We start from the raw sequence: 14466 nt of genomic DNA, 5'->3' as shown, positions 1-14466 counted from the left end.
GGGTTTCCCTGATTTGCCTGAGGATTTACCATCCTTCCTATCCATTGGAATACGATTGCCTTCTTCACTACAACCTGATAGTATAACTCCATTTAATGCAACGAGAGTCCTTGGGAAAAGATTGTTGACATCAAGGAAGAAAAGTGTCATTGATAGAGCATGCAAAGAGACCTAAAATTGTTTCTCGTTTTCTTCCTCTGAATTCTTCTATCTATAGAAGAATTCTACAGAATTTCTAGAAAATCTATGAAGTGAACAAAGGGGAAAGGCCATTGAAACATTAGAGTACACAGATCCACTAACACATCATCATGCCTTACTTTCAGAGCCAAAATGAAAATGCCTAAGGCCATCCTAAGACAGTTCACATGGCTGAGGATGCAAATACCCTCGATTTCCATGTGTACTCTAACATATTTGCAAAAGTCATAACACAGAACATGCAATAGTAAGGGAAGTAAGTTAATATAATCAGGACATTTTCAGAAAAAATGCAACACATAGGATAAGAATCTGAAATACTTCACAATCATACCTGGCTGGGGTTCATCTGAGAGTGAGCATTGATTAAAGAGGAAAGAAAGAAATGACAGTAATTAGGATTACATGCCAATCACAGCATTTTAATCACAGCAACACAAATCCCTGGACTTCATTTTTTTTGTGACAAGTTCTGATTGAAATTAGAAAATATTAAAGTTAGAAAAATTAATAAGCACATTACCAACAGAACCAAATTTAATTTGACAATCTAATGGCCTCAATTTAGTCTTATTTTTTGAAACAAAGACATAAAAAGAAGTAAAAACACATAACCAAGTGCAAAGGATTTAATCAGAAAATTATCCAATGGTGATGTATTTTAATTCAATTACGGTTACCCTCTACACAGATGTGGACTCATAGAGGAACTGAAATCCCTTCCTAAAAAGCTACACGGTGACTGTGACAATGGTGATACACACCAGGCTACTGGTCAGAATGAGTTTATGGTCAGTAAACTGTGGTCAGGAAACTTACTGCAAAGTGGGGACTCATCTGTCCCATTGGGGCAGTCAAAGGTGCCATCACACACTACACTCAGATTCACACAGATGTTATGGCCAAGACACTGCCATTGCCAACTAGGACAGTGAAAGGGCTGTGTAGGGCAGTCCTTCTCATCACTCATATCCCCGCAGTCATTGTCCTGATCACAGAGCCATGCCCTGTGGATGCAGTTTCCGTTGCCACAGAGGAAATATGACGAAGGGCAAGTCTTGGGGACACAGGCATTGTGCTCATCAGATCCATAGAGGCAGTCCAGATGCCCATCACACTCCCAGAACTTCGGGATGCAGTCACCATCTTCTTGGCATTGAAATTCATCTGAGTGGCACATACCAGGAGGCCTGGTGGCTAGAAGGAAAACATGGTGGAAATGGGCTTGTGAACGTAATTCGTGATCCCTTTGATTTTGGATCCAATAGTAGGTGTATAGTAATGACTATGTCAAAATTAATACTGAAAGCTAAATAATACAGAGTCTTCGCCCACATAGTTAGAACATAGAAATATTTCTATGTGGCAACTAGTGGATTTGACAACAGACAAAGTACAGGATGCACACTGCTGACTAGAAGCTAAGTACCTGTGTCAAAAGAACATTCTGAACCAGGCACAGTGGCTGACACCTGTAATCCAAGAACTTTGGGAGGCCAAGGCAGGTGGATCACAAGGTCGGGTGATCGAGACCATCCTGGCCAACATGGTGAAACTCCATCTCTACTAAAAATACAAAAATTAGCTGGGTGTGGTGGTGCATGCCTGTAGTTCTAGCTACTCAAGAGGCTGAGGCAGGAGAATTGCTTGAACCCGGGAGGCGGGGGTTGCAGTGAGCCGAGATTGTGCCACTGCACTCCAGCCTGGCGACAGAGCGAGACTCTGTTCCAAAAAAAAAAAAAAAAAAGAACATTCTGTTTCTTATGTTTCTAATGTTCTTCCAATTGCAGATTCAATAATAAAGTTTATCTTTCTATGAAAGAATTACCAGAACATTGTAATACAGCTTAAATAGCTATGGTTACTTTGAACTTTATGTGTTTAATATTATGTTTGGGTATTATTATTTTCCCTCAAATGAACTATACCAAATGAAACCAGTACACACTAAGTACACTAAAGGTGATGGTAAATACTTAATTCTTTGCAAACTTTCCATTATGCATTGAGCAGTCCTGGAGAGACAGGTAAGTACTGCTTCCCTTTTCACAGGGGTAAGCCGAAACTCTCTCCCAGGGATCTCACAAGGTAGCAGCAAGCCAGCAGCAATTGACAGTTTAAACTCAACTCATCACAGAATTTTATGTTTCCAATGTGAAACAGGAAAATTGTGATTAGGAATTTTTAGATGCTGTGAAAACTGTAAAGTACATAAGCATTTTATTTTTAACTTTTCTTTTTAATCCATGGCTTTATACACTACCTTCTGACTTGGGAGGAAAATTCATGAAAACCTACTTTCCAAGGTCTGAAACACCATTGTTCAAACAAATGTTCAACTCACTGATGAGTTTTTGCAAGTTTAAAATCCATTTAACATAAAAAGTGAGCAAATAACAAATCCTGTGAGTACAGGCCTTCAGTCTATGAAGATTATAGATCCATCAGAATTATTTTGTATGAAGTTCTACTTGAATCCTCCAACTAGAAGACATTTCTTTTCTCTGAACCTTCATAGGTTCATTTCCAAGACCCTTATAACTGTCTATCTTGCTTAATTGTCTCTTGCCTTCTATAATCTCCCTTACCACAGTCTAAGGACAAAGGCTATAAATAACATCTTGGCAGATATTCAACACATAATAGCGCAAAGAATAAATTTATGAGTCAGCACCGAATACAGCTCCATACCATTTCCACACCATGATTTGACCTCTCTACTGAAACTTAAAAGGAACCAGTAAAATATACTTATATGGAGTAAAGCCTCAAAAGTTTAAACCCACTAATGTGGGAAGTCCTAAGAAAAACTAAAAGTGAGAACAAAAATATCTAAGAAATATTTAGCCTAACAAAAAGACTATTAGAAGTGTCCATTTATACAACCACTTGATTCACTAATCAAACATTATTTGGAAATGTCTACTCAATTTTATTATGTGTTCAACATTGCATTCCTTTGAGGATACTCTGTAGTTCAGGCTATCTTTCCCCCACTTTGTCTGAGTTGGGAAACATTTGTGGTAATATCAATACTGGTAAAAATGGAATGATCCCTTCGTCTCAAACATGCTAGTATGTGTTACTTACGACAGCCTGCTTCATCCGAGTTGTCACTGCAGTCAAAAACACCATCACAATGTTTTGTGATGCTGATACATTTATCCCCACTGGCACACTTGAATTGAGAAGCAGTACAGTTTAATACTAAGAACGAAAGAGAAAAGCATTAGAAATTAGCTCAGGGCTAAAATGACTAAACACTGAGATTTTTCTTTTATTTATTTATTTATTTATTTTATATATATTTTATTGCAGTTTAGGTTTTGGGGTACATGTGAAGAACATGCAGGATTGCTGCCTAGGTACATACATGGCAATGTGGTTTGCTGCCTTCCTCCCCATCACCTATATATGGCATTTCTCCCCATGCTATCCCTCCCCAACATCCCAACACTGAGATTTTTCTAAGTAAATACTGTGAATAAAAACAAAAGCAAAGCACTTACCACAACCAACTTCATCAGATCCATCAACACAGTCCCTGTCCCCATCACAAACAAAGGATATGTCGATACATCGATGGTTGGGGCAATTAAACTGACTAGGTTGGCACGTCTCTGTCGAATCTAATGACATCCGAAAACAAAACCAACAAGTTTATTTCCTATGCAACAAGTACCAGAGCCAAATTAAAAATGACTAAGTGGCTACAGAAGTTATCTCAATTGAACGTGTGTTCGAAATTCTTTCCAATCAGCCACATTATCAAAGTCAGCTCAGCAAAAGAACTCAAAACTAGGATAGGTTTTAGAATTGACAGGGCAGAGTCAGAAACCATGACCACACCTTGGAAAACAGACCACATTTAGAAAGTTAGCATCATGTGCTTGGACGGGGACTACATCTCATGAATACTATGAAGTCCATGACTCTAAACCAAAGCCAATGGCGCCCAATTAGGCAACACAACCAGCATGACCCACATGCCTAGTAGCAGCGTGTAGACAGGCCCCCAAAACTGGATTTAATCCAAAGTCTAAACAGAAAAATGCTAAAAACAGGGTCCTACCTTGCTATTAAGACCATATCCTTGGAGTCAGATGCAGTGGCTGGTCCCACCCACAACTTGAAGTTATATTAAATACAGGCTCATAGAGTATGAAAGCTAGACAGAATCTTGAAGGGATCTTAAAGCTCATCTATTCCAAAAGGTAGTGGCTTGCCAAGTCATGCAACCAGGACTAGAACGTAGCCCAGGGAACTTTGCTCCACCTTAAACTATTATTGACGACCAAATAAAACAAGCTAAAGGAAAGCAGAACTGGCGGGATGAAAAGCAGGTGGGTAAGATTAATGGAAATTTAAATTTTCTGTGCCTCTTTATTTTGTTGCCTTTTTGCTTGTACCAAATGAAAAGAAACATCAATAGCCAAAGGTCTGGATATGTTTATATGATTTTTAAAATTGTTTTCAATATATAAATAGATAGTTGAGGAATTTTCACTTTTTCATTTCCTATCTGAATTGAAGTGTTTGGCATCAGAGATAGTCCTTGCTTTGCTTCCATAGAACTCAATACTTGTAGGTGGATGCTAAGCATCCCATCTGCAGGCACATGCCTTTGTTCTTACAACCTATTGATACAGAGATTGACAAGTGGAATAGAAGTACTACAGAGGCAATGAAAATTGCAGGAGCCTTAGAGGAAAGAGTTGAAGGCTGTTTGGTTGCTCAGGTCTATTTATGAGGCTGACCAACCAAGAGAAATCAGCTCAAAACTTACTGCAGTTCTTTTCATCTGATCCATCCCCGCAATCATTGTCTGTGTCACAGACCCAGTTCATTGAGATACACTGGTGATTATCACAGGTGTACTGGGTGTCAAGGCAGGAAGCAGGTGCTTCGGTGGGGCAGTTCTGCTCATCACTGCCATCCACACAGTCGTTGTGCTTGTCACAGTGCCAGTGTTCAGGAATGCACTCTCCATGGCCACAGGTGAATGCCGAAGGTGAACAGGTATTATCTACGACAGCGACAAACTAGTTATGAAGACATTTGTTGTTAAAACCTTTTAAATGAGTTCTTGCCTTGTAAAGGCCCAGTTCTTCACCTTTTTCAGTGGAGGCCTTGTACATAATGAGAAACGTTCACCAAGAGATGCCACCATAATTAACATCATTACTGATTGGCATTTATTTGGTGCATTTTTCTAAGTCACGCACATATACACATCATATACCTTCTCTTTAAATCCTCACAAGAATACTATGAAGTACCTATAATTATCTGCACTTTACAGATAAAGAAATTGAGGCTGTGAGAGATGTAGGAACCTGCTTATGATTCACGCTGTGGTTAGATCAACTCTAACGCTCATCTTTAACTTTCAAGCTTACTTCCTCCAACCACAATTTCAAATTCAGACTACAGAAAGCTTGAAAATGTGTCATATGAAAAGTGCAAATAGATAAAATATTCAGGTAAAATGCTGTGCTCTTAGTAACAAAAAGGTAATACACAAAAACATGGATATTTAAGAAATTTCAGAAAAATGTACAAATGAGCACTTGACTCTTTCAAATCTGTCCTTTCTCTCCAAAAGAAAGGTTATTATTAGTGTTCATTTCACCTTGATAGAGATTTCTGAGAATTCAACTGTTCTCTACCTTTTAAAAAAATTTTATTATATTACTTTGGCCCTCTGCAATAGCGTTTATTAGGCCTCAAATTATATAGACTAGATTACCATCAAAAGACAAATATAAAAGTTAAGATCACCATTTCATTGTTATTTTACTCTAACATGGGGGAAAAATATAACACATGAGATTTTTCAAAGGCTATGAATGCAAGTAGTTATTCTGTCATACTAGCCTCTCAGTTACAAAGGTTAGGTCTAGTTTATTTTTGGTTTTTGTTGTTGTTGTTGTTGTTGTTTGTTTGAGGCAGGACCTCGCTGTGCTGCCCAGGCTGAAGTACATTGGCACACTTTTGGCTCACTGCAACCTCAACCTCCCCAGCTCAAGCAATCCTCCCACCTCAGCCTCTCAAGGACAAATTTTTGTATTTTACAAATCTTGTGAAAATACAAAATACAAATTAGCTGGGTGTGGTGGCACGTGACTGTAGTCCCACCTACTTGTAATTCTTTATTTTTGTATTTTGTAATAGTCCCAGCTATTTGTAATTTTGTATTTTTTTGTAGAAACCAGGTTTCTCCATGTTGCCCAGGCTGGTCTCAAACTTTTGGACTCAAGGAATCCTCCTATCTCAGCCTCCCAAAGTGCTGGGATTACAGGCATGAGCCACCTTGCCTGGCCAGATCTAGCTTATTTCAATTTGACTTTTTGAGGAATTTGCTAAGACGTAATGACTGCATTGGTCCAAATAGCCAATGTCAAAGAAAAAATTTGTTGAAGATAGTCTAAATCAAGCCTAGAAACCATCCATAACATTACGAATGAAATTTCTTGCTTAGCTTCTGAAAAGCCTTTGAAGTCCATGTTAAGAATCTGAAATTCTAAAAGGTATTGTTTCCTATATAAATAACTCAAGCTTTTGCTTATTTTCTTCAAAGCCCACCTCTACTCTATTCATCCCAGGAAATATCGCCAGTGCATAGCTACTTACTAAGTGTGCCACATAGTTGCTCGTCACTGTTATCATGACAATCATCGACTCCATCACAGCGATAGTACTGGGGCACACATCTGCCATTTTTACAGGGGAAGGAAAATAAGCCACACTGCTCCGTGGGTGGTTCATTGCTTGGGTCCCCCTCGCACGTCAAGTGATTGGAAGCCAGCCTCATTCCATAAGGGCACCCACACACTCGCTGGAAATTTGGCACCGGGAAGCAGAAGTGGCTGCAGTCACCATTGGGATGTGTGGGTTGACTACAGGCATTAGAACCTGCAAAAGCAAAGCCCTTAGGTAGTCAGTCATGTACATTTCACTAGGTGGGTCACGGGTTTGATTTGTGAAGGAAAAAAAATGGAACAAAACATTTTTCAGACCCAACACTAAAAAGCACCTTCCTCTTGGAAATCAACCTGCCAAATACAACACTCCATTTAAGTACGGAAAAGTCCTAAAATGTGTTTTCCGTGACAACACATTTAAGGCTATAGCAGCATGGGACAGAGATTTAAAGTCTTAATGCTCTTAGATTATGTGAACGACGAGAATATAAAACTACCAGGAGCTAGACCTTTAGGTAATAAGTACTTAAAGAGAACAGGAGAAACGATAACAAATAAATAAACCCATACAAAAAAAAAAAAAACAAACTGGGCAATCTCACTCACCAGTCTGGATGTTGATATCATACGATTTCAAATGCAGTAGGTAAGCAATGCCACTTCGGATAACTGTCATTCCTCCACCATCCGCTTTCCTGACTCGAATAATGGCACCCAGTCTCCAGTCGGTAAAAAATAAATGCTCTGAGAAGAAACATAGGTAGATTAGTATTTTCAGTCACAGCTAACTTGAGAAAAAGCAATAGGCTTGTAACACTTCTTCCACATATGAACATCTTCCTTCATAAATATCTGTAGTATGTTTCCGTAATCATTTTCCATGACTTGTTACTCTCTAGAAATGCTCTGTGGAAGTCTGTATGTAAATAATACCAGGGTTCAGGTTCAGGCAAGCACATGTGGCTTTATGACGGCATTTAGTAGCAACTGAGTTTAGTTCTGCATACGTAATAGTAAAAATCAGAATCAGAGCAATCTTCTATGGAGCACTAAATGAGGCCTCATAGGTCTGGGCTCTCATTCCTGCTGAGTGCTTTTAGTCAAATACCACATTGTGTGAAGGAGACAGTCTGAATCATTCCTGAGATCCTTCCCAGGTCAAACAGTTCATATGTTTTAATGAGAACACTTAAACTGGGTTTTTGGGGTGTTTTTTGTTTTTTGTTTTTTGTTTTACCCTCGACTTAAGTAAGTTGTTGAGAAGGAAAAGTACAAGTCTAGCCCCAAAAGAAACTTTCAGTGTATGTTTGAGGATCAATAAAAATCTCAACCCAAGTGTGCACACACCTCCAACCACACCACTGATGTTCCATGGCACTCAGAATGGTAAGAGAGGTGATGTCAGCTTCTAAACAACAAAAAGTTAATCATGTTCACGTTACACTAACAACTGCAGCAGGAAAGCAAACATGTATTTTTAAAAGAAATAATTGCATCAATGTTGATTTTCTCTTTAATGATGGTTTAACTAGCTAGAAAACCCTAATGAATCAGAAAATGCTTAAGATGTCATAAATTTTATTTGACCAGTCTCCTTATCTGTGGTCTAATCAACGCCCAATCAGTCATTGGACTCCCTAAGTCTTCTCTCTAGAGACTGGCAACCCCAGCCCCACTACTCACAAAGGTATCTTAATGTGCTTTAAAATCAAGAAGATCTAGCCCTTTAGTAAAAAGGTACATAATTTCTATGGTGTTGCACAACAAAAGAACTTTCCAAAAGAAATTCACAATGAAAGACAATGCTGAAAGAAACAATTATTTTGTTTTGGGAATGTTGCATTGTCCTAGTGGGTATGCATTCACTTTTTTCACACTGATGAAACCAAGAGATACTAAAACTATGTTTTCTAGAATCCCAAAACATTCCAGCCCAGAACAGGCAAAATTCAACATTTTTTTAATGTTTCTATGTGACAGCAAATAGCGTGTGTCTGACATCATTAGTGAGATGGGAGTAAATCCATGGTGGCGGCAGGAAGGGAATGGGAGGAGTATTTATAATTAACTCATCAAAAATCTCATGAGCATTTTTTAAATACCACACACTCCTCCACAGATAAACAGACAGCAGGACTGGATATGCAATATACTTACTAACTACTCATTCCACACATACATTCTATACGTGTGAGAAAGTCTTTGATTTATAGTGAGTGTCTAGTTTTTTCAAGCACTATGTTAATTATTCAAAGTAGGAGGTTTCAGCCAGGGACACAACTAGCATATACAAAGGGCTTTTGGTAGACCTAAACAAAACAGGACCCCTTTAACTGGAGTCATCATGGTTTGTCAAACAGACTCAGGATAGATTTCAGTCTCTCCTTACCCTCTTGGCCTGGTGTTTTTATGCAGTGCACAAGCTATACAACTATTCACAGAGCTCCTGTTTTCAAGACTAAGCAAACCACCTGTTTCATGGTACCAGGCTACATTCGTATTCCTGGCAACTCAACTCACAACAGCATGCCTGCACTCAAAAGGGGAGCTGCAAAGGCAGGTGAGCACTGGCTGTGCTCATCGTGACTGCAGTTACTCAGAATTCATGCTTCCCACCAATCCTCACTAGTAGCATGAAATTATTTGGAAAGGTTGATTAAAAAAACGATTAGTATGTCTTGCTGTTCTTCATAAAGTATAACCTAACACTTCTGTAAAAGATGATGTCAGTTCCCCAACATTTTGAATAAAAAGTGAACATACAGTTGATGAATATGTGTCATGGTTTTTTGCAAAAGGATTTATAATGAGATTATTGTAAACACTGGAGAACAATGAAATGCTACAATAGTTACTATAAACAACTCTTGCTGCTTTATTCTTGAAAATGAAGTTAGTAATTTACTGTTTCCTCATGTGATACTTGCATAACTAAGTACTTGGGATGTTGAATTACACAATACATGTAATCTGTACCTATATACATTGTCAACATTATACAAATATGTGCAAAATAAAATCACACTCTAAAAGTGAAATACACCATCAACAAACCAAATGTTTTGTCTATATATAACAGCACCATTTTAAATTTTTTTCATTTTAAAGGGGCCAGTTCTCTGGAATTGTGAGAATGCCACATGAGGATGAGATTACTGTTGTAACTTGCAACGTATAAAAACAATAAGCACTTTTGTTTTAAAACATACCTCCAAACACGGTAAGTCCAAATGGGTGTGTCATCTGCTCTATATGACCCAGTCTTCTTCTGTCTAAACCATCAAACGTGCTGTGCTCAATTTTATCAAAATAGGCATCTATCCAGTATAATCGTGAAGCACTAAAATAATAAAATATTTAGTTACCGCACTTTGGGAGGCCAAAGTGGGTGGATCACCTGAGGTCAGGAGTTCAAGACCAGTCTGGCCATCATGGTGAAACCCCATCTTTGTTAAAAAAAAAAAAAAAAAAAAAAAAAAAAAAAAAAAATTTAGTTACCTCTTGTCCAAAAACTATCAGAGTACCCTTACTGAGGTCATTCAAAAACAGTAGGGTCAGTTGACACATTTAGTAAACAAAGTTTTTTAAATTTAAATTACATTTATTAAAAATTTAATAGGTTTATGTCCCCCAGAAACAGACAGCTACTTTCATGAAGTGGCTTTCAATTAATTGTCTTAGAAAACTTACAATGTTGCTATCTTTGAGCCAGGAATTTTATTTTTCACCACAGCAGTAGCTGGCCAACTATGTTTATGTTCTTTGTATTTTCATTCAATATTCTTCTCCCATCTCCAATTAATTATTTAAAATTCTATGTGGGCAAGCAGTCCCAGTTTCCTTACTCCATCATACCACCCCAGACTGCCTCATTATGTGTTCTGCAGTAAAAGGGAACTAAGTAACAGGGATAATGATTCCTACTTACGCCCAATCGATGGCCAAGGCATTGGGCCATCCAAGAGTAGTGTTCACTATAGGCAAGAGGTGAGATCCGTCGCTCCATGCTCTCATAATTTTAGCAGGACGGAACCAATCAGTGAAGAATAAATACCTAGAAAAAGCAGTAGTAAATCAAGGCTGTTAACACTGGGACAAATTACATGAATTCAAGAGATTTAGAACAAACAGATTCTCCAGATACTGCAGCTGATTTTGCTTTCTGTATATGCAATTGAGCTTAACATATTTAGTGTATCGCTGACATAATTATCAGTTAAAATTTTAGTTATCAACATGTAACCAAAGCCACAAATACAAATGGCATTAAAATGGGCATTGAGAGAAGAGAACCACTGTCTTAGACTTTAGAACCTAAAACTATTATTTATCATATTCTCTAACAAAACACAATTCAGGTTACCTATTAAATATTCCATGCTGTGAAATAAAATAATAAACCACAAGCAGAGCAAGAAATCAGATTTCAATCTCTTTCTCTCTGGATTAAACATCCAGGATCCTCTAGTCATTCTTCCATAAGGAATTGATAAATTTCCAGGAAATCATTCATCTTGGATGAGGAGAGCATCCCAATCAATGCAATGCAAACAGTATCTTACCCAAGGTATTTTCTAATACCGTGAAGAGTAGAAAAAGATAAGTCCAGAGGCAAAAAAAAAACAAAAACAAAAACAAAAAACCAACTTTTTTCTCTTTTTCTCTTTCATAGGGTCCAGAGGAATCAAAATTAGTCTTTTCCAAAATGTAACTTTCTAAAATGTAACTACTTCATATCATTTTAAAAGAAAGAGTCATCAGGAAAGGAATTCAACAGTTTTTCAAAACCAGAGGCCAAAGGTTTGGGTTAAGACAAATTCATTAGAAAAATAAACTGTTTAACTTGGTATAGGGCAACGAAATTTCTTATCAATAATAACATCAGTCTTAAAATGTGTTTCTTTTATTATCTTACAGAGAGAAAATTAAAGCAGACACTCCAGAGGCAGCAGACTTTCTTAGGCACACAGGCATTCCAGTCAGGCGGGTCTGGAACTGGAATACTGACCGTTGCCTAATAGCTGCGGGCCCTTTCACAAGTCACTTTATCTCACTGGGCCTTAGATTCATTCTCTCTAAAATGGGTATTTACACATACCTCCTTCACCAACTAGCTTTGGGATCTGGTAAGATCAGACATCTAACGGCAGCACAGGGACAGATGTTCCCTGGGAAATCAGGTGTTAGGGAGTTACCAGCCATCTTTTTTAATCATTCCACTCATAGACAACACATAGCTCAGATTTGTTCTAAATAAATACAGTAGCTGTTAAACATATTTAAATAGGAAAGGTAGGTAGGAACCGAAAAGGAATACTGTGAACTATTCTGCCTTTCCTTGTCTGGCACTACCAATTATAGAATGATGAAACATGAAACTCTGTGGTCTGAAAAACTTTTTATTCTGAAAACTCCTGAATGATTAAGCAAGTTTTGCTAAGCTTTATATCAATATTTTAAAGCAGGGAAAGAATTTGAGTCTTTTCTGTTAATTCCGTTGCCTGTTTACTCCTCCTCTACTGAATCTATATTACATTGTGTGGTCCTCTGCAACTGTGAAAAAAAACTACTCTTCAATGAAGACTAGGAAAGCCAAAACTTAGAAGAAAGGCTTTGAGTTTAAAAACAATTTTTTTAATCCTCCAGAATAAAGTTTTTGAAGGAGAAAAGTAATTAGTGAAGCTTATGCTAAGGAGATACAATTTAAGGTGATTTCAATTAATGCAGTTCAATCTTACATTTGGTGAACTTACCAAATCCCTAGGACATCACTTTTCAATGACTGTAAAAGACATTCAGTTTCAAGCTCTTAGGATAACATGAGTACACTTACCCAGCAAGAGGATGAATTACCACTGATCGTGGGTTATTTAAATACTGAACTACTGTGCGTCTCATTTTATCAGCTAGTCCCATGACACTGATACTCTTGTAATGAGAGTCTGTCCAATAGAGATTCTTTGAAATCCAATCAAAAGCCAAACTTTCAACATTTTCCACCCTGTTAGCTGCGAGAATTTCTCTTCCTATAATTTAAAATATGGACATGTTTTAAGCTAAATATATTTTGTAAGACATCAATTTTCCTACTAATGCATATTGAAATTTTGTGTCAGAGTTAGAGTGTATTTCAGGAATACATGTGGAATTCTTTAAAAAAAAAAAAAAAAAAAAAAACTGTAAGCTGCTGAGCAATAACATGAGATAAACCTAGAATCTATCCATTCCTCAAACTTTGGATCTCAAAGAATAGATATGATACTGACAAACAGAACCAGGAATGGTATGGCCTGGATATACTCCCATGTTCAATCTTCCAGAAAAAATTTCTCACTGCAGAACATCTGAAGAAGAGATACCTGAGTTCACCTACTACCACCCGGAGACAGCTCTGATAAGCTGACACCACCAGGTACGACCTGAGGGTAACCCTGAGGTATCACCGCCCAGCCCTCTCATCAACAGTCTTCCACAGCCACAAAGTTGCCAAGTTTGGGAAAAGACCAGCAGAGATACCAGAAAGGAAATCAGAACTGAGGGTTTAAAAAAAAAAAACAAAAAACAAAAACACTTTCCTCTTTATGTAGTTGTTATGCCTTCTTTTCTCCCTGTTTTCTTTTTTTCACTAAAGAAAATCTGAATCAGAATAAACAGCCATACCTCTTTCTTTGCAGTAGGAAGAAAAAAAAAATCCTACTGCTTTTTCTATTCATTTATTCAGCAAATTGTGAAAAGAAAGTTCTCTATGTGATAGACAAGAGACTATTTAGAAAACACAGTACTGCTAAGAGTGATAATAATAATCACAGCTTAGATTAAATGTGCACTTACTATGAGGCAGAAACTGGACTAAGTACTCTACATGGATACATCCATCATCACAGCCACTCAATCAAGTAGGCCTTAGTACCATTCCTATTCTATAGATGAGGGAACCAAGCCAAAGGGAAGTGAAGCATCGGAAGGTAATTCACAGTGAGGTGGTGAAAGAGGAGGAGGCAACTAGGCCAAGAGACAAAAATCAGAGCGTAATGGTTGTTGAGATGGAGGGATGTATAGGATGGCCTGAGAGCACGGACTCCTAATGGACCACTTGGCAAGGTGGAGGTCTGGGGTGGTTGACAGAGACAGAGACTGAAAACTCCACATGTTCTAGGAGCATGGCTGGAGGTTAATGAGTCAATGATAGAGGCTAAAAGAGAGGGAGATGTTGATGATGACCACCAGGTGGGGATAGGGCACCAAGAAAGGGGTGAGTTGTCCTGCCCTCCCTCTAAGGCCTGTGAGAAGTTGGATGAAGTATCCACTTGGTTTAAATGTGATTGTAGGATATCCAGATGAGTTATCCAAAAGGCAGCTGGCACTGTGGGTCTGAACCTCAGAGAGATAACTTGCATAGAGATTTTATCATGACCTACAAGAAGGCTTCCTTGGTCTTTCCCTCATTCCCCAGGTTAGGAGGAAAAACACTCAGTAAATGCACTATATCAAAGCCTCCCCACAATTATTTATAGTTGCTACATAGATGATAATCAAAGGCATGAAAGGTATGAAATTACTC

General features: G+C 38.0%; 1 protein-coding gene across 1 annotated transcript in view; it reads right to left on the bottom strand.

The window, feature by feature from the left end:
• The window catches only part of LRP2 (LDL receptor related protein 2), a 222142-nt gene that overhangs the window by 108012 nt on the left and 99664 nt on the right, over positions 1-14466 (bottom strand). The window contains exons 17-25 of the mRNA XM_074399509.1: positions 12739-12931; positions 10834-10959; positions 10115-10245; positions 7512-7649; positions 6835-7116; positions 4988-5227; positions 3711-3830; positions 3292-3408; positions 1021-1398 (exon numbers count right to left, since the gene is read on the bottom strand). Coding sequence (XP_074255610.1) covers positions 1021-1398; positions 3292-3408; positions 3711-3830; positions 4988-5227; positions 6835-7116; positions 7512-7649; positions 10115-10245; positions 10834-10959; positions 12739-12931 — 1725 coding nt within the window. The remainder of the gene's footprint in view (positions 1-1020; positions 1399-3291; positions 3409-3710; positions 3831-4987; positions 5228-6834; positions 7117-7511; positions 7650-10114; positions 10246-10833; positions 10960-12738; positions 12932-14466) is intronic.

Source organism: Saimiri boliviensis, chromosome 5, assembly GCF_048565385.1.
Source record: "Saimiri boliviensis isolate mSaiBol1 chromosome 5, mSaiBol1.pri, whole genome shotgun sequence".
In the NCBI taxonomy this organism is placed as follows: domain Eukaryota; kingdom Metazoa; phylum Chordata; class Mammalia; order Primates; family Cebidae; genus Saimiri; species Saimiri boliviensis.
The sequence above is the reverse complement of the archived record's forward strand: the minus strand, read 5'-3'. Positions and strand labels throughout refer to the sequence as shown.